This window comes from Morus notabilis, unplaced genomic scaffold (assembly GCF_000414095.1).
Source record: "Morus notabilis unplaced genomic scaffold, ASM41409v2 Scaffold376, whole genome shotgun sequence".
NCBI classification, from domain to species: domain Eukaryota; kingdom Viridiplantae; phylum Streptophyta; class Magnoliopsida; order Rosales; family Moraceae; genus Morus; species Morus notabilis.
In genome coordinates, this window is record NW_010366679.1 from 13,970 (window position 1) to 39,672 (window position 25,703).

Below are 25,703 nucleotides of genomic sequence, written 5' to 3' on the forward strand. Positions count from 1 at the left end.
TCCACCAATGTCCAATTTCTATCAAACAAACATTTTTTTTATTTTATATTTTGACAAAATATTTGACGAATTGTCACGCCCCCCAAACGGGGTGGGTGACGTGGAGCTCGATTAAAGGTTAATAAAACAGATTCCCATACGAGCCCCACTTAACTCCATTAAAACATAAATAAATTACAATTTCTAAGTCCTGAGCCTCTGACAACACAGGGCTCCACCCCACAGGACATACAATATTGTACATACATGCACATGTAAATAATCATTACAACAGACATCAACCACAGTCTAGTTAATCCAAATATTTCAAGAGTTTACATAATTCTCAATTCCTTACACTTTATTCCAAAGGATGATCACAATCCTCACTTGATTCCAACAGCAGCACAACTCAGCTACTCCGTAGCAAATATCCAGCTACTGTGCACCGCTCCTAGAATCTCCTGGGAGGGGTTTAATACATATAAAAACATAAAACGTGAGCGAAAGACCCAGTAGGATATAATTTGAAATGACTTAAAAGTAAATGAATATATAAATGTGCGAGTAGATAAATAAATGAGTAAATGAATAAATAGAAATTCAGTTTCAACAGACAGCCGGAACCTCACATCATTTTTCTCAAAGGAAATAAATGTAAAATCTCCATATTACAGGCTTCAGTAAGTAATTAGTACAAATTACTTACCTAACCAAATGCCTTGCCTACCCGGACCGAGTTTCGGGTTCTGCCCCCGAGAATGCACTCTCCGCATCCTATCTAGGCTTACAGCAATGGACTCTCTTACCAATTCACAAGATCTCTTAGTTTAAGAAATCATTCATTAACTTTCTGAAATCGTTATTATGACCCCACAAACTACTCAAGCAGCGGGCCCCATGACTGGGTAAGCCATGAGGTTCCATGACTGGACAAGCTATGGATTCCATGGACAAGACAAACCATGGATTCCATAAACTAAACAAGCCATGGTTTTCAAAGAGTTTTTCTTTCGCAACCCAACCCCTTTCTTTAAAACATTTCCAAGGCCAAAGTTCTTTTTGAAAATCAGGCTCACAAGGAAAAGGGATAGAAATCCTACCTTGCATTATCAAACCTGGGACTAGCGTTGCCTTTTCTGACTTCCGCTTCCTCAAGCCCCTTCAGTTTAAATTCTCAGCGATCACTGATGCAAGACAACACTTTAGGATTAATTCTCATTCCTAAAGCAATCCAATCTCAATTAGATACCAAGTTTTCCAATTAGTGTGCCTTAATCCATTTTCATGTTTCCAGTTATCATTCCAAGGGTTTTCAATCTCAAATCAAGGATTAAAGATGCTAATCCATTTATCTCAAGTCTCCAAATGAAGCCAATTTGGGTTCTCCCCAAAAACAGGGGTCAAAACAGCAATTTCAGGCAAAACAGGGTCAGACCCCGTGTCAACCAGTCGACCGGTGACAGAACAGTGCATCACCACCGGTCGACCGGTGGTGTGCAATCCGATCGACCGGACAGGTCGACTGGTCAGGCCAATGCAATCCGGTCGACCGGTTACCATGTGATCCGGTCGACCAGACAGGTCGACCGGTGGCACCAACTGCGCGAGAGAAGCTTGCGAAAACCAGTCTGAAAACCTGCAATCTCAGTCCCAAATCAAAATATTTCAAGGGAAAACCACTAGATCCGGGTTCTAGGTACTAAATCAAGTCCAAAGAGCCCAAGATCTCCAATTTATACCAAAGTTTTACTCAAAATCCGTAAAGATTCGTTTCGAACCAAAAATAAGTTTTTAAAATTCGAAAACTTGAGATTCAAGAGAGGTTCTTTCAGCAATCTTACCTCGAATCATTCTCTTGATGTTGAAAACTTCTTTAATTCTTTCATTGGTTCGAATCCGGTTTGATTTGAGACAAAAACGAGGGAGATAGAGTGAGTGTAAGAGAACGAGAGAGTGAGGGTGAGAGAGAGAGTGCACGGGAAGGAAAAGGAAAGGAAGAAAAGGAAGGAAGAAAAGAAAAAGAAAAAGAAAAAGAAAATAAAATAAAATGGACAAGTGTTAATATTTTAAAACAACAGTCTAGGAATGTGCCCATACACACTCCTGGGAAAAACATAAATACTGAGAATATTTAAATACCTTGGAATTATTTAAATTTACACATGTCGGAAACACTTATTAGTTAATACTCAATTAATTTAAATCAGATTAGGTACACTAATAATCTCGATTACCTTTATTAATCTCATTTAATTCTTCAGGGTGTTACACGAATATAATACTATAATTAATGTGCTAATCACAAATTTAACATTTGAGTGTAAAAAGTACTCTCTAATGTAATACGATTTGTTGTGCTAAATTTCTCATATGTTATACTTTGTGATATATTTCTCACTAAATATAGTATATAAAAAATTTGACATTTGATTACTATTAGTTGAAATGTTTACTTTTTTTATGTAATTAATGTAACTTTTACATTTTTTAATTATTTTAAAAATTAAAAATTTACTTTTTTAACTTTCAAAACTTAATAATTATAGAAAAAAGTAAATTTAGCATTTCATATAGTATTATGTATTAGAGTAAAAATAAAAATAACATATTATATTATATTTTTGAATATTAAAGATATAATTAATATTAACATTTACATTAAAGATGATATAATGGTGTAATGTTTTAAAGTTAAAAATCTATTTAGCAATATTTGCACCGTGTAAATTTTCTAGAAGTCTAGAACCATAACATTATTTTTTTTTTATGCAATATAAGTAAGTCAATTCCCCAATCGTTCAATTATTACTTAAAAAGGAACACAATATATTTTTATTTTTCCCGGGCTAATGTAATTCCTTTTCAACTGTGGAAGAAAACGAAATTATTACCAATTAAGGGTGCTTCTTCTTTCTTTTTTTTTTTTTCCTTTGAGTAAGCCTTTAATATTGACTCTAAAAAAAAAGTCATTGTTGCACAAAAACCGAGTAATAGTAGGGACGAAAATTTCTCTAATATTTTAAAATTTTCACTGAAATTTCGATAATTCTAAGGTCTCAAAATATTTGAGTGTACAAAATTTCTCTAATATTTACTGACTTTTTTAAAAAAATTTTAGAGAAATTTTTTTATACCCAAAATATACTTTGAGATGTCAAAAACTTTGATATTTCGGTAAAAATTTCAAAACTATCTAATAAATTTCACAAACTACTGATAAAAATATCATTATTGTAGAAGTTTTAGTGTATTGTTTTCATATTCAATTATTACTTAAAAAGGAACACAATATATTTTTATTTTTCCCGGGCTAATGTAATTCCTTTTCAACTGTGGAAGAAAACGAAATTATTACCAATTAAGGGTGCTTCTTCTTTCTTTTTTTTTTTTTCCTTTGAGTAAGCCTTTAATATTGACTCTAAAAAAAAAGTCATTGTTGCACAAAAACCGAGTAATAGTAGGGACGAAAATTTCTCTAATATTTTAAAATTTTCACTGAAATTTCGATAATTCTAAGGTCTCAAAATATTTGAGTGTACAAAATTTCTCTAATATTTACTGACTTTTTTAAAAAAATTTTAGAGAAATTTTTTTATACCCAAAATATACTTTGAGATGTCAAAAACTTTGATATTTCGGTAAAAATTTCAAAACTATCTAATAAATTTCACAAACTACTGATAAAAATATCATTATTGTAGAAGTTTTAGTGTATTGTTTTCATACAAACTTATTTATTTATATATCTTTTTTATGTTTATTACATTATAAGATATCAAAAAGTAATATTAAGTGTTAAAACAAATATTTCTAGTGTTCATAATTCTTTTTAATATTTTTATTAATATTGAGATTTTTTTTAAAAAATTTAAAATTTTTTTTTTGAATAAATTTTTTTTTTTTTATAAATTTGTATCGATATTTTTATCCTCGAGTAATAGTAGGGGCTATCATCATAACATAAAAATAAATTATAGCGACAGTTTATAATTCGCGCCTTTTCCAAAATACCCACGAAAATAAGAAAGAAATAACTATGCGTCTGCATGACAAATAAAAAATAATAGAAAAATATAGGAGAAGTCGGGTCAGCCCGGTTTCTTGACGTAGTGTGTCGTTCGGTCATCGCTTCACCGGCATTAGACCTTTCTTCTCCATCCTCCTTTACTGGTGCTGGCTATCCTCTCTCTCAGTTCAGATCCAAACCCCCATTTTCTCATCAGAACTACTCCGATTCCCGAAAATTTTCTACCCATCCAAACAGATCCACCTTCACATTATCTCCTTCTTTTAATCCCTCCGATTTCTCCTATATTTGCAGGGTTTATCCAACTCTTTGAGAAATCCGAGTCGACTCAGCACAGAGATATAGGTACAGATACATTTATAGGAACATGGTTGATGGACGATGGTGATTATGGAGTCGCAGCCTTCCTTATCAGGGAGGTTCCCGAGTAGATCCAATTCCGATACCAATGTCGCCACCACCAGCAGTGGCAGCACGAGCCAGAGCCTTTCCTCGATCCTCAACAACCCTAACGCATCCGAATCGGCGTCGTGGATCGGGTGGTGGTCGTCGTCGGCCACCTCCGTCGCCGCTCCCGAGTTCGCGCCTCTCTCATCCAAGGCCGCCTCCGATGTCTCCCGATCCGATTTCCAGCCCTACGTCGCATCGATCTCCGAGCCCTACCACCGCTTCGAGGACGTGCGGAACCACTCCAGCAAGGAGAGCTTGGATTTGGACGGAATCGGCGGCCAGGGTGAGGCGCTCGTCGCGTGCTTGAGGGAGGTCCCGGCGCTCTACTTCAAGGAGGATTTCGCGTTGGAGGACGGAGCCACGTTCCGTTCGGCGTGCCCGTTCTCGAACGTGTCGGAGAATCTGGGGCTTCAGGAGAAGCTCTCGCACTACCTGGACGTGGTGGAGCTGCATTTGGTGAAGGAGATCTCGCTGCGGTCGAATTCATTCTTCGAGGCGCAAGGGCAATTGCAGGACTTGAATGTGAAGATCGTGGAAGGTTGCAGTCGGATACGGGAGCTGAAGGAGACCATCAGGCTCTTGGATGTGGATTTGGTGGAGTCCGCCTCGCAAATTCACGAACTGAATGCTACCAGGAGCAATCTCTTGGCTCTTCAGCAGAAACTCAGGCTTATACTCTACGTCAACCAAGCTCTTTCCGCTCTTAAATTGGTACTTTATTTCTTTTACTTCTATCCTAAATTTGTAATTAGATTCTACAAATGTTGGAATAACTTAACGAAAAAGTGAAATGAATCGGAGAATTACAAAAAACATTGACACTTTTGCTTTAGGATTTGAATAATTTCATGACATTACGAGATAGATAACGGTGGTTAGAACCATTGGGCGTGTAAATTTTATGTTGGTGACCTTTTGTAATTATAGACTTGCTAATATTACATCTTTTAACTTAATGCTTAGACACTTACATCTTCCACGAAAATTCTGGCTACTCGATTTGCTGTAGAAGTGTAATATGCCCGTATCAAACACTGGCAAATGTCAGTGTTAGGTAATTGTAGCTTGCCAATGATCAATGGATTGGAAGTGTGTTTGATGTTGCTTCGGTTCAATATGCTAAATTAAAGGGGTGTATGCTTAGTAATCTGTTTCTTAGTTCTTACCATGCTTTATTCTGTCTCAATTTTCATTTTCTTTATAAAATTTCGTTTCTTATTAAAAAGAAAAATTTTCTAAAGTTACTCATGATATTAGTGCACCCATAGTTTCAATTCTAATGTTGCCATCCACACTTCTTTTTCAAACGCTGAATGTTAACTAGAAAGTATCAGGGGATGTTATTATGTGTGACAACTCCATTCCATCACTATACCTTGCAGCTGATTGTGTCATATCTACTTTTTCTGTCGCACAGCTTGTTGGATCTGCTGATTGTGCAGGAGCTTTGGATGTCACTGATGATTTACAGCATTTACTGGTAACTCCCGCATTTTTGAAACTATATATCTCTTTCCCACGTTTTAGCATTGATTATGAAAAATTGGCCTTGAGAAATTCAATTTTCAATTTGATTGGTTCCTATGGTGTGTGGTCTTCTGCCTACTGAGTTTAAGAAACGTTGTAAGAAGCAAAAGTTACTAATCATGCAAATCTGGTCTGAACTGTGGCTGCTTAGGAGTTTTACATCAAAACTCAAAAGTAAAGCATAAATGGTCCAATTAAAAAAAATGATGATATGGGCTGCCAACTTTGATAGATTGAAGCATGCTAGAAAACTAACCAATATACTTATAGAATTGTTTTTTCTTATTTGCACTCATCTTGGCTTATTCTAGGTTTTAGATAATAGTTTTGTTATTTGCTAGTTCTCTCAATTGCATGTATCAGCTCGCTTTTCTTAGTTTCCTATTGATTTATTGGATTAACTTTCTGAAGTGAGTGGTTTGCGGGGTGGACCATGAATGAACATTTGTTCAGTAGGGAGGGAGGGAACGCACTCTCATGAGCGCTCTCTCGTCGTCCGGAAACAGAAAGAGAGAGCACTCTCATGAGGAGTGAGCGAGTGACCCAATCAGTCTATCTCTAAGCGGAAGGGGATGGGGTTTGGGGAAGGGGAAATCATCCCCCCTCCCTTGCCATCTTTCGCGCTTATTTGATTCCCATTACCTCTGCAAAAAAGGAAGTAAACTCTTGTGGTCTGGTGGATAAAGCTTTTTAGTCATTTTCCTTTATTTAACAGGAAGGGGATGAGCTTACCGGTCTACATTGCTTTCGCCATCTCCGTGATCATGTGGGAGCTTCAATAGAATCGATAAACAGGTACAATTTTTCTATGATGGCTTATTATGTGATTGAAATAGACGTGCTACCATTTGCATAGCCTAGGGATCCTCCTTATCTCTCTGGCTTGTTAGGTAGAAAGTAGTTTCCCTCAGGGTAGGATGAAGGCTAGAGTACGTAAGCAGGGATCCTTTTGGCATACATGTCATTGATAATTTAAAATGTCTATAGTGACTGATTAAATTTGTTCTTGTAGCATTCTTTCAGCTGAATTTATGCGTGCGTCAATACATGATGCCGGAAATACAGATGTTGGAATTTTATCCAAGGCTAAAGCAAGGGCGTCAATTCCTGCAAATGGAAAAGATGCTGAAGTAAGCTTTCATAAATACACATAGTTCCTCCATTTGATATCTTTGTTCTTTTTTTTTCTTCCTTGGCTTTTTCATAATTACTCAAACTTGAAGTTTCCAATTTTCTTGAATTGAACTGGTTTTCCCTTTGTATCAATGCAATTATCCATTGGAGGTTGCATTATCCTATGGAATATGACTATCATATTCAAGTATGGGATTGAGTTTTTCCTTGGACTATTTCCTATAGCTTCATCTGTGAACTATATCTTACTGAATATTCACTGTTGCTATTTTCTGAATCTGAAGTTGTCATGTGTTAATATGTCATCTTTATGCTTTAATTTGGTAGTGCCTATGGGTGCTTCTATTTCACGTTATGCTTCCCACTTTGACTTTAAAAGTCGGTAGAGACACCGTTTTGAGCAAACTGATTACTGTTACTGTTTATGTTGGCAGGTGAAGTTGGATGAAGAAGAAACTTCTAATTTTCGAGATCGGCTTCTCCCTCTCATTATTGGACTTCTCAGAACTGTGAGTAAGCGTGTTTTTGCATGAACTAAACTTTTCAGGAAAATTAGCGAGTTATACAGTAAGGAAAGAGAGATTTTAGAATGAGACATTTGAGAAATGTTCCCTGATGATGGATTATCCGCCGTGTGGCGATATGCTCTTATTAGAAGTTGTGAAGTTATACAGTAAGGAAAGAGAGATTTTAGAATGAGACATTTGAGAAATGTTCCCTGTGATGATGGATTATCCGCCGTGTGGCGATATGCTCTTATTAGAAGTTGTGCTGATATTCTATTATCAAGATTTTATTTAGTTGCATGCTTTTCCTGCATCAAATAGTAAAAATAACCTTTCCTTTATTTGGATTTACTCTCAGTTTTAAATATCAAATTAGAATACAATCCTAAATTTGTCATAGTTAGATGCTTCATCGTCTGCTGTTTACTTTCAGGCGAAGCTCCCTGCCGTATTGAGGTTATATCGTGACACACTTACTGCTGATATGAAAACTGCTATTAAGAATGCAGTTGCAGAGCTACTTCCAGTTCTTGTTTCCCGACCTCTAGAGTCAGAACTCACACCTGGAGAGCGAACAACAGATGCAGATGGTGAGAAGTACATAGTACATTAGTTAATTAGTGTTTATGTTTTATGAATAAAATTTTTCTCTTTCCTTTTTCTGGGTTTCGTTTCATTTTGCTTTAATATCTTTCCTTTTTGTTTATTTTATTCTTTAATTTAATGTTTTAAATGTATGGAGACAGGTGCTAGTGCATCACTTGCAAGCAAGTTGAGGAGCGTGTCATCTGAAAGCTTTGTTCAACTTTTAGGTGTTATATTTACGATTGTGCGGGTAATGCATCGTTGACCATCCTTCCATACTTACTTAATGTTGAGGCTCAAAATGTATAGGTGATACAGTGTACCTTCTTAATTTCCTAGTGAATTCTGATTTACTTGATTGTTTGCTTGCTTATGATAAGGGTAGCATCTGTTGCTGGACATTTCTACCCTTTTGGAAATTTGATTGAATACAGATGACTAACCGAATCATTGGATGGTCTCGTACAATATATTGAATAAAAGTCATATTTAGGTCAAATTTTCCTGGAATGGTCGACAGCAGTTTTTGTTCTCCTTGTAAGACTCCTGCTTGATCTATTTTAATTGAAAAGGGGTTCTCGACTGGTTTTATGTGTGTGTGTGTGTGCGCGCGCGCCGTCTTCTTGAACCTAGGCCTCAAGTTCAAAACCATGCCGCAGAATGCTGCATTATAGATTACTCCAATTCTAAGTTGAATGTTTGATTTTAGAAGTATTAATTTATCGGCTTATGGTTCTATTCTTAAAATGGCAGATATAAGTTATTTCTCAAATGCTGAATTTTTTCCATAATTACAAAAGCTGCTTAATTTTGAGTTTCATATGAATGCCCAATTCTTTTCTTTGTTAACCACTATGTGAGTGATGTCATATGATTTCTTTTAGTGAATGCAGGTACATTTAGTGCGAGCTGCTGAAGTGAAAAAAGCCATCGAGTGGATTATGTGCAACTTGGATGGTCACTATGCTGCAGATTCAGTTGCTGCTGCAATTGCTGTTGGTGCTGTGGCTGCTGAAACAGCACAAGACAGTGATGTTCAAGGCAGTTTTGTTCTGCCCTCTTCATCCCAGAGAAGTATTTCCAAGGTTCCTTTAGTTCAGGGAAAACTAAATGAAGCAGCAAGTCCTTCAAATATGTCTAAAAATTTTAGGTGGACCTTTTTTATCTTTTCTTGGTTGTATTAGTCTTATAACATTATCGTCATTAAGTCCCTTTACTTAATTTTATATTCAGATTTGATCTGCTTGAGCTTTGATTCACTGAACTAGGAGCATTATGAAAGTTGTACAACATTCTGAATTGTGTGAATTCTAAACAGAGCTGATGTCTTGCGAGAAAACACAGAAGCTGTTTTTGCAGCATGTGATGCTGCTCATGGAAGATGGGCAAAGTTACTTGGGGTTCGTGCCCTGCTTCATCCTAAGTTGAGGTTGCAGGAATTCTTAAGTATATACAGTATCACCCAAGACTTCATAACTGCCACAGAGAAGGTATTTGTTTGAATCTATTAAAGGGCTTTAACAATACAGCATACTGGTTGTGTTTATGATACTATCCTAATCTGAAAATGAACAGATAGGTGGAAGATTGGGATATAGCATTCGTGGAACGCTGCAGTCACAAGCCAAAGCCTTTGTTGATTTCCAGCATGAATCTCGAGTTAGTTCTTTCTATGCGCTAGTTCTATTGAGTTTGTACTGGATCAAGCATGTTACTGATGGCTGATTTCTTGTGTGGTTATTGTAGATGACAAAAATCAGGGCCGTGCTTGACCAAGAAACGTGGGTGGAAGTTGATGTTCCTGATGAATTTCAGGCCATTATCACATCCCTATCTCTTTCTGAAGCATTAATATCTGATAATCCAGATGATGCACAAGGTAATTTAAAAACCAGCTACAGTGAAGTGGTTACAAGCAATGTCAGTTCATTTGTTATCCGTAAATCATCAGTTTCTCAAAGTCAAATCAAGCAGGCTAATTCTAATGAAATATCTACAGACATTACTGTGAAGGAAAAGTCTGCCCCAGTAGCTGAAACAGTTGGAAAGAACAAAGCCGATGTTGTAAATTCCGTGGCTCAAAATAATCATAGTAGCATTAAGGAGCGTGGAAAATCTACGTCTCAGACCCTTTTGTACAAAGATGTTGGATTTCACATGGTAAACTGGTTAGTTATCTTTTTTTTTTTTTTTTTTTTTTTTTTTTTTTTTCTTGTTTTGCTCAGTTCTTATCTCTTTTCCTCCAGTTGTGTTTAATTTTCAGCTTCCCCCATATAATCTGTTCATGGTGCTAAAAAGTTGTCAAAGTAATTAACACAGTCCATTTGTTATAGCCTCCCTTTTCCCATGGATTATATTTAGCGATGCCTGTTTTCTGTTTCATTGTTCTGGGATTATATTGGCGGGTTTGGCATCTTCTTCTTGATATCATCTGTTTTAGTTACATGAAATATTACAGCCTCCCTTTTCCAACGCACAACTGACTGATTTTTTTCTCTCTTTGGACTTTCCCAGTGGCTTAATATTGCTGAAGATGCTGTCAGAGTATGTTGACATGAATAATTCTTTGCCAGCACTTTCATCAGAAATTGTTCATCGTGTCACGGAAATATTTAAATTCTTCAATACAAGAACGTGTCAACTTGTTCTTGGTGCTGGTGCTATGCAGGTACTGATTCTCTGGCAACTATCCGTATGTACCTACCATGCTGAAAAAAAAAAAAAATCTTTTAGACGTTCAAGTACAAAAGGTCTCAAGTTTCTAATCTACAACATGATTTGGAGTGTTCTTGCGTATGTGTGTACAAATGACCTTGTTATTTCTCTGATTTTATTGCAAGTATTTATTTTCTTAAATCTGGAAATTCTTCCCCTGAGTGAGATGATACCTTTTACTAACTTCTACCTTTTTCCGCATTACGTTTTTCCACATATTACAAGCATTGAAAGTTTATTTTCCATTATTTTTTTCTACGTGTTCTCTCTCTCTCTCTCCCCCTTTAACACTCAATGGTTGTAGCTTTTTTAACCAATTTCATGTGGTATTGCAGGTATCTGGTTTGAAGTCCATCACTTCTAAACATTTGGCACTGGCAAGTCAAGTCATCAGTTTCATATATGCCATTATTCCTGGTAGGTCTAGGGTTTAGAAATAATGGTGGCGACATCCTAAAATTCTTTGGCAACTCTCATGTTATAATGTTTGCAAGTTACCATTTGTTTGGTTGCCTGATATTATTGTATACCTGCAATTGTATTTCCGAGTGTAGAAAATCCAGAAATATGACTTCATTTATTTCGTTTGTATGTAGAAATCAGACAAATTCTTTTTCTCAAAGTACCTGATACAAGAAAGGCATTGCTTCTATCAGAGATTGATCGAGTTGCTCAGGTATGTAACTCCTACGCTAGTTCACTTTAGTATTTTGGTTGCTATCCTACCACTCCGATTTTTAAATAGTCAACTGTGTTCTGATATTAGATGGATGTTTGATCCAAGGCAATTCAGCTGCGCCATTATAAAGTTTTTTGTGCTTTACCCGTCTAGTTATTATGTAGTGATTATTTATGTTTGTCAAACAGGATTATAAGGTGCACCGAGATGAAATACATACAAAACTGGTTCAGATAATGAGAGAAAGGTTATTAGTTCATCTTCGGAGCTTACCACAGATAGTGGAGAGCTGGAATAGGCCTGAAGATGCTGACCCACAGCCCAGTCAGTTTGCTCGTTCTCTTACCAAGGTTACTACTATTCCTGAGTTAATAAGTTTGTCATTCTATGAACTCTATATCAATCTTTCCCCCAACTTACAGAGCTTTTTCTAATTTTAGTTGTTCTATTGTACTTGCTTCATGTTTTATTTGCTTCCAGGAAGTTGGATTCTTGCAACGTGTTTTATCTCGAACCTTGCATGACGTAGATGTTCAAGCTATTTTTAGGTGAGGCTTATTTCAATGGATGTATTCACTTTTAGTGACTTTTCCTTCGACTTATCAAATTGATTGAACTGCTATACAAATTGGAAAAAAGAAAGAGAGAAAAGAAATCTTATTGAACTGTTTATAGTAATACACTTGGATTTTTGATAACCATGGTGTCTGAGATTTTTCCTCGACTAATCCATGGGATCCATGCAAAGTGCTCCCATGGATTGGGTAAACCTTGGGCCTTTGTCCTGCAGGCGTAGCCCCAAGGAATTGGTAGCAAGAAACTTAGACCTTATGCTTCTTGAGGCACTAAGTCCAAGTGATTCAAAAAAAAAAAAACAAAAAGAAAAAGAAAAAAGATTTTTGTGGAAAAGGCTTGAGTTGCATGATTGTTAAGTTTTTTATTTTATTTTTATTTTTATTTTATTTTATATAAGTAGAACATTTTATGTAGTCTTTTAATAATTTGTTTATCAAAGACGACATAAATAACAAGTACAACAGTTGCCATTAGAAGGAAAAAAAAAGAAAAAAGAAAAGAAAAACACACACAGCAACAACAACAGTTTCATTCCAATAGAAGCTCATTTGATTCAAGCAAAAATTGCTAAGCAATTAAAATATTTATTCAATTTATACTCTATACCTGCCAAAAGTTCACGCTGACAGTTTTTGAAAGACAATCTATTTGGGATCCCTTTTCCAACTGGGTCAAAATTCCTGCAACTCACTTCTTTCAGTTTGTTATTTTCAGGCAGGTGGTTGTTATTTTCCATTCACAGATTTCAGAAGCGTTCTTGCGCATGGAGATAAATACTCCACAAGCAAAGGACAGGTACTGCCCCTTCTTAGTTTTATATTTTTTTATTTTTTTAAGAAACAGTTTTTTATTTTTCAGGCTTCCAACGTTTAACATTTCTATAAAACGTTTGTTTATTTATCCAGGCTGCATCGTGATATAAAACACATTCTCGCATGCATTCGGTCGCTGCCAACTGATAATGTGAGTGAATCTGGTACTCCAAACTGGGGTCAACTAGATGAGTTTCTGGTGCAGAGGTTTGGGGCTGAAGCTGGTTAAATGTCGATATATGAAGCAAATTTGTTATTTCTTTTGAGAAGGCTAGTCAGATACGAGGGCAGGTGTTGAGGATTTCACAATCAGTTTTGGGCCTTTGCATTTGCCTTGTACAATTAAATTCAGGTAATAAAACCCGGGAACATTTTGACTTGTTGAGTGTAAATTATGCATATGTCTCTTGAGTTTCAATTTCTTATTCCACATTTTGTAAGGAAATGATGTAAAGATAGAATGGCATAGATCGACACTGGAACAAACCTGACAACTTGCTAGGCCTGTGCTATGATTATTTTCCCATTTGGTATTTGTATGCAAATGTTTATCTGGCTTAGTAATGATCGGTTGTTTTTCCCAGGTTTTGCATTTGTTATTCATCGCGAGATGTATAAACTATAAAGTCATCATAAATTGAACTGTTGCGGTTAGAAGGTTCCTTTTCTTTCTTTTTTTTTTTTTTTTTTTTTTTTTTTTTTTTTTTTACGTAGCCGTCGATACCGGGTATGCATACCGGTATGCATCATTATGTATTGTAGGGATGTTGGTGTTTGTTCCCGTGGTAATTTTGGGTTACGGTTGGACAGATTGATTTCTTTGATTCAGTTAACTCTGAACAGATGATACTAGTTTCCAAACCTACGATTTCCTTGGATTGTAGGGTTGAACATGTTGTATTGAAGTGGCTCACTAATGTTTTTGAAAATCGTGATTAAGATTTTTTAATTTTCTTTTTAGTCATTATGCTTTGTTAATACTTAGTTCCTGTATTATCAAATGGTTATGGATCGAAAATTTGAAACCAATGTTGATCTTTTTGCCCCGTTCTGGCTATTCTATGCTTTTGAGTTGTTCAGCCGAGCGAGGGAGATGAAGCAGCTACCGGAACACAAACGCTTGGAGGACCAGTTCAATTTCCATATCGTCCAATTAGTTAGCAGAATACTTGATTTAGAGTTATCGTCGCTTCCTTTTTTTCTCCCCTTTTTTTCGCTCAAGCTATATCGTTTCCTTGTGGTTTGACCTGATCTAGCCCATTTTCCATCAGTTCAGATTGCATATCCGTTTGGTTCATGGGTTAAGGCTGTGATTCTGATTGGGAATTATGTGAGTGTTTTATTGACAGGAATTTTTTTATTTAAATTTTTTGGTGAAGAAAACACTGTAACAGAACAGAATTAGAATCATAAACTAAATCAACTATAAGGGCACATAGTGTTTTTCTTTTCCTTTCCTTTCTTTTTTTCTTTTTTTCTTTCTTTTTTTCTTTTTTTCGACGGATTCCATTTTTTTTTTTTTACTGAATTTATGATAAATCTTTGATTATGTTAAAACATGAGATTTTTTCAATTTGTTTTCTACCTACTACTATTTCGAGTTTGTTTCACTTAAATTAACATACACGACAACATATCATTTCCAAAACTCACTAGGTGCTTACCTTGTGGTTCTGAATCAATTTTAGCTAACGCAGTTCTCCATAGTTTTCGGAGAATAGCAAACGCTGTATGTTTTAATGGGACAACGTCAACATAGAGACAACAGCTGTTTATACAAACGACAGCATCCATAAGACGACAATATTTTAATAAAACGACAAGCTTAAACTAATAGCGTATGCATTTCTGTGGGCTAGTCTTCCTATAATCCCAAATTCTTGGAAACGACAAATACAAACGACAGCCGTCTAAATAAGCGACAACGTCAATTAAATGACAATGTCTCACAAAATGACAACGTTTTACAAAAACGAGAAAGTATATAAACTAAGATACATTATAATACGACAACATATAACAAACGACAATAAGTTTGAAAAGCGTAACATACCCTTAACGAAAGGTATGTAAGCTAAGATATAGTATAAAACGACAAGAAGTTCCAAAAGACAACTTACCCTAAAAGACAGTTTATTAAACGACAACAATGTACAAACTAAGATTCATAAAACGACAACATTCTTGAATACGACACGTAATTTTTGTTTTCCCTTTAATTACTAAAAAAACTGTATTTCTTTGCTTACCCCACCCCCCTCTTCAGAAAACAGTACTGTAGTTCTTTGTTTACACAAACGATATTCCAGTGTTTGAACTTTTATTTCCAATTAATTTCTTTCACATAATGATAATATGTTTCATGAATAATAGAAATAAAAAAAGTCTTAAATCCTCTAAAAAAGAAAATAAGAAAACAATCGTGGATTGGATATATTTACTAAAGCTTGGAATATCATCACATTATATGAAAACTGGAGTACAAGCCCTTGTATAGTACGAGTAAGAAAACAGAGACGAAGGAAAGTTTTTGTCGTTGACCACAAATGATGCTAAAAGCCTAAAACATCAAAACTCAAGATTCCGCTCATTTAAGGCCACGTCGTCCCTTAATTAAGGATATATATATATATATATATATATAGTTCCCAAATGGGAAAATTAATGAAACGGTAACCCCTAAAAAAAAGGTCAAACAGACCAAAGTGGTGAGACTACAATAGGACTCCTCACAATGTGATTTCCATTTTCTTCAACCCAAATAATGTCGCCAAACGCGACACTTCTGTTATGGCGCACGTGGCTTCTCTTCTTGTATACATCAGAGGTTATGGTAAGAGTATAGCTCTTCTCCTCATTCTTTTTCCCAAAAACCAAACTCTCTGGTGTGACTTTAATTATAGAGCCTTCTGGCGCATTCACAGTGACATTATACTTTGTTGCGCCATTTCCCACGTTAGTAACAGTCCTCTGAAACTTTCTCTCAATTATTCTCGCACTTTCACCAACATAAATTGTTATGAAGGAGGGATAATTAAGATCATAATATAGTTCCGAGCATCTGTAGTCTTTTGATCTAGTAATGGCCAAGACTTGCTTCCTAGTGAAATTCATGGAGCACATGAAGTTGACATAATCTTGTGGAGTTGTTGGGATCGATTTGGCCCGCCCCCATGGCGATAGGCGAGGCTAATCGTCCCTTACCCCTGCCATATTCCACAATGAGCCCTCCAGAATTGTCCCTTATGCCGGCGGTCATCATAATAGCAGACCTAATAGCAGCAGGCTCCATTCTGGGGGGTGCGCGGATTTGAGTAAGGCCGCGACGCCAGAAACATGAGGACAAGCCATGGACGTGCCAGATATGAGATTGTAGTCACTAGAGAGGAAAACACTCGGCCCGATGTTGCTTACCGGGTTGGTCGGAATCCAAGCAGCCAAAACAAGAGTCCCCGGGGCCATTACGTCGGGTTTCAAAACCATAGGAGCGCTCAGTGAAGGTCCTCTAGAGCTATATGAAGTTACAGATGGAGCCCTAGCAGCCTTCTTGCCTATTAGTTGTCCCTTGAAACCTCATCCGGACAGAAGGTATCTGGTTATCACTATCATTTTTCACGCACTTCAACACTGTCCGGGCGTCTTTTGGACTAATCAAGACGCACTGACATGTCACGCCTCCTAATTCCAAGAACTGCGGTTCTTCGGAGACTAGAATCGCTCCGACCACCCTCGACTCGGTGATGGCCCTGATCTGATCACTCACGGAGCCCATTTTGTCGCAAAAAACGACGCCGACCTGCTGGAACTTTGACAGCAGCGTGGCTGAGTTGCAAGCGGAAATATTTTCTTCGTAAATTAGTTGGTTCTCCACAATGGCATTCGCGGGAAACATAGTCCAGCCTTTGATGGTTATGTTGTCTCCCAAAGTTATTATCCCAACGAACGACCGGTCGATGTTGCTTGCCGCGGAAGTCAGCACCCAAGGGATTCCGTTGTGCAAAGTGTAGAACTCTCCGCCGGCGTTTCCCGCCGAGGTGGAAACGACAACGCCTTTTATTGCCGCTGCAAAAGAAGCTATTGCTATGGGGTCTTAGTACATCGGCACCCCGTCGTACCCCATAGAGATCGAAATCACATCAACACCATCAGCAATTGCTTGGTCTATGCCTGCAGAATAAACTACGTGTCACGTAATTATATTGGAAAAAATAATTTCTGGTACCATTTTTTTTATTGAATGATATCATGTAATTTAGCACTTTATCAAGTTGGTCTTTCCATATTCGGAGAATATTATCAGAGTACTTTATTAGAGTACTTTGTTAAGTACCCTAAATTCGTTCTTTGATACATGAATTAACAGTCCTACCATTTCAATCTAAAAATATAATTAAATAAAGAAATATAAACTTCTTAAAAGAATATATAAAATCTAAAAATAAAAAAAAACATACATTTCTCAACACGAAAATCCCTAAAATAGAATTTTGTGTTTTTTGTATAATTTCGTATTTTTGGATTGAAAAGATAGGATTTTCATTTTATATCACTTAGAAACAAGTTCATAGTTCTTGAATGATATTTTTATGAATAACAGAATACTCGAATAAGATTTTTAGAAAAATGAAAATATACCAACTTAATAAAATTTAAAATTTATAAGGTCTTGAAATAATATTTTTCCTAACTATACTGCAGACATATTTGTAAATTTTGGAGATATTTTCATCCTTACCTGCAAGATCATCGGAAGCAAGGCTTCCCTCCTCCCAAGCAAACTTGTAAACCGCCAATCTAGCACGTGGCGCGACTCCTCTGGCTGTTCGTTCAGCGTAGCCGAAATAAGACGCGCCACGGACGATATTCCCCGCCGCCGTGGAAGCAGCGTGGGAACCATGTCCCGCTACGCCCCGGGCTGAATTCTTGCTTACGCTCATCTTATAAGCAACTTCTAGACCTTTATTGAAGTATCAGACTCCTATAAGCTTAGAGTTGCACAAAGAGGAATTAAACCCTTCTCCTCCTTCACATTTCCCTTTCCATTTGGATGGGACTTGGGACGAGACCATTCCCTGGTCCTTGAAGCTCTCACTCTCCGGCCAGACCCCGCCATCAATGACCCCGATGATGACATCGTCACCGTAGTTGGAGGCGGGCCATAGGCCGGTGGACGGGTTGAGAGAGAGGAATTTGTAGGTGTGGGTCAAGCGTGGCGTGACGGTCCATGTAGGAAGCGATGAACCATGAGGCTTTTTTTAGCTCTTCTAACTCGTTTAGTGTAAGAGAGGCGCTGAAACCGTGAAGAGCATTGTCGTATACATGGACAAGGGAAGGTGAAAAACGACAATCGTGATGATCATGATCACTTATCACATTGGTAGGGTTTGTGGACTTGAGAGAATCAACAATGGAAGAATACCAATGGTGATGGCTATTGAAGGCCTTGGGCATGACTGAATTGTCTATATGAACAATATAAGTTGACCTCTCCATTAATGTTGATTGCACAACATTAATGAACAGAACCATAAACAAAAAGCATAATGTAGCATATTGGGAAAGCAAATATGAGAAGTTGTGATTGTACTAAATGTTAAGTAAAACCCCATATCCTTTTTCTTCACAGTTTCAGCAACTTTGCTTTAGACATGAGCAGTTTCCGATTTATATATATGATCTATTCTATATATAGACGTTATTTTTCTTTTCTTTTTGGTGAATCTGAATAGACTTTATTTGAGAGAATGGACAAGAAATAAACTTATTACGAAAGGGCATCCGGCCCTTCTAGCTTTTTGTTTAATACGATTGTCCTTTTCTTTTCTTTTCTGCCTCGTTGTGTGTGTGTGTGTGTGTGTGTGTGTGTGTATATATATATATATATATATATGGAGATCTGATGGTTGACCTTTAAAGAAATGGCAAGTACATCAATATATCAAGGAAGGATAAAAGATTGGTTTGCCTGCCAACAATGATAAAAGGGTACTGAACCATTTGATTATATGCATATGAGATGAATGTTTGAGTACAACTACTTGTAAAAATTAGTTAGGTGATGCTTCTCTCGTAAAAAAAAATATAAAAAAAAATCTTATTAAATGCTTTTATATATAAGTTTATTAGCCAATAGATACCAGTAATAAATGATAATATGAAAATCATAAGTTAATTTTCTTGGCTGAAGACTATAAGTGAGAAATCATTGGACTTTTGGCTTCAGAATGGGAATTATTTCCCAGCTATAAGAGAACCAAATTATACTTCTTTTTTCATAGAATAAATTATTTCTTACTTTTTGAATAATTAGATGAGACTCAATTACATTTCTTAAAGCTGATTTATTCATTCTTATGTACATCACTAGTAATTCTTATATATATCTATTCCGTGGACCTACTTATATATTGAGTGAAAATTTCTTTACATATATAGTGAAGTTGATCAGGTTTTCTTTTTCCTGTTTTTGTTGATATGAAAAATTAGTGTTTAGTTTATTCCAACATAAAAGTGTAACGAAGGAAGAGTTGACTATATACAGTAGCTTCTGGGCAAAGAGTATAAACAGCTTTTCGTCAAAGCTAGACATTATTTCGCAAAGTTAAAAGGTCAAATATATTTAATATTAGTATCTCGTAAAATGTAAATTTAAATATAGCAAAATAATATTAAACCCAAATAGCATTGCGCCGAATCGAAAGACGGGTGCCGATCAATATATTTGTATATTCTGTTAAAAAATAAAACCATGCATGAATGTAAGTTGAGAATCAATCATGCGTGCATGTAGAACATTAATCATTAAAAAAAAAATATATTTATTTGTTGTGAAGGTTTCTAATCAAACAAACATGTATTTTTGCTTACAAATATACTGAGTGCTTTAGTCCAACGAATATCATGATACATGACGTGCTCTTAAATGAAGAGATCACTTAATGTCCGTTTAGTTCGTTGAATCAAGTTTTTAATTCGAGTTGAGATGTGACTTTATGTTAGAGTTTTTTACTGTAGTAAAAAAGTTAGATGTGACTGTTTTTTAGAGTTTTTTACTGTAGCAAAACTCGAATCGGTGAAATGAACATGGCCTTAAATAATACACTTGTTGCTTTATGGGGTGTATACAAATATTGAACTATATATGTTTTTATTAAACATTTACAAGTCTTTCTCCATTTTGCAAGCAGGAACATTAAGGGTGTGGTGGTGACTTGTCGACGAAACCCGACCACCCAAGTAACTGTGGGATCTGAGGGTTATTGAACGGAATTAATGTCTAAATATAGTACCTTGAATCTAAAAATGTTAAAGAGATTCCAAAATATAAATAAGCATTGAGAAAAGTTGAGAAAAGTTGATTTTTTTCCATCATATCCAGCTCGTTAACTTTTCAAAGGAATTTCTATTTTTATTCAAATTGGGATTCCTCATTTCCCCTCTCTCTTCATATTTGTTTATAATGGCTGTTGAAAAATTACTTTGTATCTACAGACAGAATTTGTTTTCTGTAGGGTACAAGATTTGATCAATGGTTGAATTCGGAAAATGAAATTTTGAGGACGATATTTCTTTGTATGTAGTGTTGTTTGTTGATGTTGTTTGGTTTGTCGTGCAATTTATTCAATTATAGGATGTTATATCGTTGTTTGTTCTTTTGAATTTTGAAATGTTTCTATATAAATTTTAATGGAAATTTATGAAAATAAGATTCTAACATTGTTAAAATGCAAATTTATGGAATATGAATTTACGAAAGTTCATAGAAACGAATATGAACTTTGATTTTGATGTTACATTGCTGCTTTTGAAACTTGAATGATTACACGAATGAGAAATCCCGATTAGAACTAAAACAGAAGGTGGTACAAATGCTGGAGTTCGTCAGACAGTTATTGGGGTGAGGAGTGGAGGGCGTTGCCGGAGGTTGTGGTTGGGACTTTGGTAGACGTTTGGTTCATAGATTAGAATTATGAGATTATAACTATTTTTTATTTACATGTATTTTTTTGTGAGAGAAAACACTGTAACGAACTACGAACTATGATTTGAATCGGAATGAGAATCCTCCAACCAAACAATAATGTGCAGGGAGGATGCTGTGGACTCAAAGATTTTTTTTTTCCATTCATTTTAAGGGCTGAGCTTTATTTTACTTGAAAAAGGGTTTTGAGTTTTTTTAGAGTACTCTAGTGTTCTCACTTAAAAGATAGGTACATGATAGGTTATATGCAAGAATCTGTTAACTTTTGACGGAAAATATTTTAATTATCAACATTTTAAAAATTTAGGGGTTGTTTTTATCAAAAGTAAACAAAAAAAAATCAAAATATCACTAATTAAACAATTAAGGGACTATCAGTGTCTATCACCCTTAAATAAAATTCAATTACATGTTAGATCTATTAGGCATTGAATAGTAAAAGGGCAAAAGTGGTCTTTTGACTAGATTTAAAGGGTGTTTTAGGTATTTTATCTAAAAAAAGTTTATGATGGCAAAACGCACCGTCCTTGGGTGTTGGTAGAGTATGCTAAGGATGATTGATTTATTTAAATTTAAATAGCTCGTATTTAGTTTCTTCTTTTCTAGTATTTAGAGATTAAATAGTGATTATCTTTTAGTTTAAATTTTAAAGTAAAAATATGTAAAATACCTCTTGTGTTTAAAAAAAAAAATTATATTCTTTGAAGTATAAATATATTAAGGTCTGTTTACTTCCCGTGTTTAAATTAATAATTTTGATACTGAATTTAAATTTTATGAGAGAATTATTCCTACAAACATTTTCTATTTATTTATTTTTTTTTTTTTTTTAAGACAACAGAATCAGAATCACTCATTAGACCAAACGGGCCATAGAGTGAGGGGACACAAACGCGAACCAAAGCGATACCCAGTTACCACATTCCACTGCAAGCAAGAAGGGTGCGCCAGGAGGAAGTGTCGGAGAGATCGCCATAGCCATGGAGAAGACAGAAGTGGAAGAGCAAACCAAAGACGAAGGGCAAGTTGTTACTCCATGGCAAGTCGCCGCCAAGGACAGCGGCAAGATCGACTACGACAAGCTCATCGACCAATTCGGCTGCCAGAGGCTCGACCAGTTCCTCATCGACCGCGTTCACCGTCTCACCTCTCGTCCTCCCCACGTCTTCCTCCGCCGCGGCGTCTTCTTCGCTCACCGGTCCCCCCTAATTTCCTCTCTCTTCAATTCCGTAAACGCCGATTTTGGATCTTTCGATTGAGTTCCAATGGCAATCTGAATTTTGATTTTTTGGGCGCAGGGATTTCAACGACATTCTCGATGCGTACGAGAGAGGGGAGAAGTTTTATCTCTACACCGGAAGAGGTCCTTCCTCTGAGTCTTTGCATTTGGGCCATCTCATTCCCTTTATGTTCACCAAGTCAGTTGTTTGTTTTCCTCTTTTCCCTATGTTTGTTTCCCGAGAAACTTTTTCCCTACCCATTCCTTTTTAATTATTAATGAATTCTATTCTTTTTTAATTATTAATGAATTCTATTGGCAGATATTTGCAAGACGCGTTCAAGGTTCCTCTGGTTATTCAATTGACCGATGACGAGAAGTGCATGTGGAAAAATCTCTCCGTGGAAGAATGTGAGAGACTTGCTCGGGAAAATGCTAAAGACATTATTGCTTGCGGGTTTGACATTACGAGAACCTTCATCTTCTCCGATTTCGATTACGTTGGTGGGTAAGTTCTCAAATCCTGGTAAAATAGTTTATCTTTTATTTTATTTTTACGATTTTTCCCCAGAGTTTGCTGCTTCTTGCTAAAAGAGTAATCTTTTTTAGATTTATCATGTTTTTGTGTGTGGAAAGAAACAAACTTACGTCTTTGCTTCATAAAGTTTCTGATTTAATTGAAGAGTTTAGTGTAATGTGGATGACTGGATCCTTATAGTTAAATTTTTTGGTGCAGTGCCTTCTATAAGAACATGGTGAGAGTTGCAAAGTGTGTTACGTATAATAAGGTGATTTTTACATTTTTTTTTCCTTTGAAGTATAATTTTCTTTGCAGAAATTCACTTTCTTTTTAGTAGATGCTGAGAAGTTTCTGCAATATTATTATTATTTATTTTTTTAAATGTTTGCTTCTCATATATAGGCTGTGGGTATTTTTGGCTTTACCGGGGAAGATCACATCGGAAAAGTTAGCTTTCCACCCGTACAGGTATGGTTCTGTGAGCTGCAAAGATATTTCAGTCATTATCTGTTCTTTTACTGTGGTCCCTGGAATGATTGTATATATTATTGTATATCTCATAGGAGAATGAGGGGAGAAAATTTCTCATTCCCAATGTATGGTGGTTCAAGGATTTTTTTTTTCTTTTTATACTTGGAAGTTCTTTTGATCTTTATTTCTATTACCTTTACACGGTGTTACACGTAAAATGATATTGTTCGGTGGAATGTTTCTGAAAAATTAGCTGAATTGATACAATATGCTTCATGTGGCGTTGTGCAGGCAGTACCATCATTTCCTAGTTCCTTTCCACATCTTTTCTCGGGTAAAGATAATCTCCGCTGCTTAATTCCTTGCGCAATTGACCAGGTATGACGGACTTTTTGTTGGATTTGAATGTACTTTCCTTGTATATCATTGTATATATGAGATTATGTTTGCATGGTTTTGTCTAAGGATATTCAAGTTAAAATGTGTATCTGTTTTCGTTCTTATGGTGCTGCCTCTGTTTGTTTATTCGTTCAGGATCCTTATTTCAGAATGACACGAGATGTTGCTCCGAGGATAGGATATAACAAGCCTGCACTGATTGAATCTTCTTTCTTCCCTGCATTGCAGGTACTGTGCTTGTATGATTTGGCTTGAAATATCATTCATAAGTATGTTGTGCTTAGTTAAATCATATATGATTTGAACAGCAAGGAAAATGCTATTCATGTAGTAAAACTTCATTTTGTTTACATCCTAAATACGTTCCTCTTTGATATGATGTCTTGCTTCATATCACTCATTTCTTTTCTTGCTCTTATAATACTTGCAGGGAGAGACCGGAAAAATGTCTGCTAGTGATCCTAATTCTGCCATATATGTTACTGATTCTGTGACGGACATAACGAACAAGGTTCGCTTCTGAATTGTTTAGAGTTTTCTGTTCATATAACATCAGCTGCAAATTTTTTATATAAGTGCACTCTCGTTTTCTTTTTCCTGCCCTGTTTTCGTTGTAACGGACCATGACAGTCCTGATAACTTCTATTTTAGCCATGTTAACTGTAGATTATTAGGATGGCAATTTTATGCAGTAATCAGTAAAAAAGCAATTTTGCTGATTTATGCAGATAAACAGGTATGCATTCTCTGGTGGACAAGATTCCAAAGCGAAACAAATCCTGTATGGAGCAAATCTTGAGGTATTATCTATGTTCTTATTCTCCTCTTTTTTGTTCTACGTCTTGATGTAGTGGAAATTATTATCTGCTTGGAATATCTTGGTAGCTTTACCTTGTCAGTACCAAAAATATTCTCCTTCAGAACCGTCATGAAAAGCGCCTATTGCTGCTTCACTGTGTTGACTTTTGTTTTTAATCCTAGACTAGAGAAGTTCTGAAAGTAATTAAACAACGAGGTTGAGAATCTGATTTCCTTGTTTATTGTCTGGGAGTAAGACATCTAATGCCTATTGGTGTTTGATTCTTGACTTGGTGTGTATGAATATGAATGACGTGTGTATTTTGATTGCTTCAAGCGATAACCTTTTGAAACATATTTTTCAACTTGTACATTATTCAGGTTGATATACCAATCAAATACCTGAATTTTTTCCTGGAGGATGACGAAGAACTTGAACATATAAAGAAGGTAAGATAGCTGTCTCTGTTGCAGCTTATATGCACTTAAATTTCTTTCCTAGTGGATTTATGTTTTAGTTATTTGTGCAAAGTTCTTGCATGTTCCAAATTGTTTTAGAATAGCAACGCCATCTTGGGATCTTAAACTCGTCTTGTCCATTTCTAGGAGTATGGTTCAGGACGCATGCTAACCGGTCAGGTGAAGGAACGGCTTATTAAAGTTTTAACCGAATTAGTAGAAAGACATCGCAGGGCTAGGGCTGCTGTGACTGATGAGGTATGCTTCCGGCCTTAACCAAATTCATATAGCTATACACCTTCACTTCAAAATGTGTTCCTATTTCTCATTTTGGCTAGATGGTTTATATTCACTTCATCTCTTTACCCTGGTTTCTTGGGATAATTATAGCTCCTTTGTTATCTTCCTTTTCAGATGGTGGATGCGTTTATGGCAGTTAGACCCCTTCCCAACATGTTCAACTGAATTCTGAGATAGAGATTTAGGGGCTGTTCGGCTGGGATGTTTTTGAGTGAAAAACTTAAAAAAAGCAACTCGAGTTACAATTTTATTTGAGTTCATGTTCTTTTAAGTTTGAACTTGAGTTTGGGACTAAAACTCGAGTTTAAGTTTTCTCTTCAACTCGAGTTCAAAAACTCAAACTCAAATTAATGAATAGTATTTTTTCTATTCTTAAAAATGTTATTAACTTTTTCGTTTTAATTCTAATTGAGATGATTTTTTTTTCTATGCGTTGATAACGAAAAGACGAATAAAACCTCACCCATATACCCTATTAAAATTTTCCATCAGCATTGAGTTTTTATTAAAATACTATCTAAATATAAATTCAAGTTTTGACTCACTCAAACACAAACTCAAAA

General features: G+C 35.9%; 2 protein-coding genes and 1 pseudogene across 3 annotated transcripts; 2 read left to right on the top strand and 1 right to left on the bottom strand.

Moving 5' to 3' along the window:
• Window positions 1–4,054: 4,054 nt before the first annotated feature.
• On the top strand, window positions 4,055–13,689 carry LOC21389883 (vacuolar protein sorting-associated protein 54, chloroplastic). 2 transcript variants are annotated; one of them, XM_024174062.1, is made up of 20 exons: window positions 4,055–5,170; window positions 5,877–5,939; window positions 6,702–6,781; window positions 6,999–7,116; window positions 7,555–7,629; window positions 8,060–8,216; window positions 8,373–8,461; window positions 9,105–9,361; window positions 9,530–9,701; window positions 9,787–9,870; window positions 9,958–10,090; window positions 10,211–10,379; window positions 10,726–10,879; window positions 11,262–11,343; window positions 11,523–11,602; window positions 11,794–11,955; window positions 12,086–12,153; window positions 12,896–12,976; window positions 13,087–13,345; window positions 13,578–13,689. In XM_024174062.1, the coding sequence occupies exons 1-19, from the start codon at window positions 4,391–4,393 to the stop codon at window positions 13,220–13,222; spliced, it is 2,940 nt and encodes a 979-aa protein (XP_024029830.1). In that variant the 5' UTR covers window positions 4,055–4,390; the 3' UTR covers window positions 13,223–13,345; window positions 13,578–13,689. The 2 variants fall into 2 exon arrangements, with proteins under 2 accessions (XP_024029830.1, XP_024029829.1); XM_024174061.1 differs by having other exon boundaries at window positions 9,958–10,379.
• Window positions 13,690–15,684: 1,995 nt separating this feature from the next.
• On the bottom strand, window positions 15,685–18,522 carry LOC21389885 (annotated as a pseudogene).
• A 3,325-nt stretch (window positions 18,523–21,847) lies between these two features.
• On the top strand, window positions 21,848–25,389 carry LOC21389886 (tryptophan--tRNA ligase, cytoplasmic). Its single transcript, XM_010111009.2, has 12 exons — window positions 21,848–22,172; window positions 22,273–22,392; window positions 22,516–22,701; window positions 22,930–22,981; window positions 23,116–23,181; window positions 23,476–23,562; window positions 23,719–23,811; window positions 24,014–24,094; window positions 24,312–24,383; window positions 24,763–24,831; window positions 24,988–25,098; window positions 25,255–25,389. Exons 1-12 carry the CDS (start codon window positions 21,955–21,957, stop codon window positions 25,303–25,305), a joined length of 1,206 nt encoding a protein of 401 aa, XP_010109311.1. The 5' UTR covers window positions 21,848–21,954; the 3' UTR covers window positions 25,306–25,389.
• The last annotated feature ends 314 nt before the right edge of the window (window positions 25,390–25,703 follow it).

Coding starts and splice junctions, on each gene's coding strand:
- LOC21389883 (XM_024174061.1), top strand. CDS start 4,391: ATGGTGATTATGGAGTCGCAGCCTTCCTTATCAGGGAGGTTCCCGAGT. Junction 7,117..7,554: donor CAAATGGAAAAGATGCTGAA/GTAAGCTTTCAT, acceptor TTATGTTGGCAG/GTGAAGTTGGATGAAGAAGA. Junction 8,217..8,372: donor GCGAACAACAGATGCAGATG/GTGAGAAGTACA, acceptor GTATGGAGACAG/GTGCTAGTGCATCACTTGCA.
- LOC21389886 (XM_010111009.2), top strand. CDS start 21,955: ATGGAGAAGACAGAAGTGGAAGAGCAAACCAAAGACGAAGGGCAAGTT. Junction 22,982..23,115: donor AGTGTGTTACGTATAATAAG/GTGATTTTTACA, acceptor TCTCATATATAG/GCTGTGGGTATTTTTGGCTT. Junction 24,384..24,762: donor TGTATGGAGCAAATCTTGAG/GTATTATCTATG, acceptor TACATTATTCAG/GTTGATATACCAATCAAATA.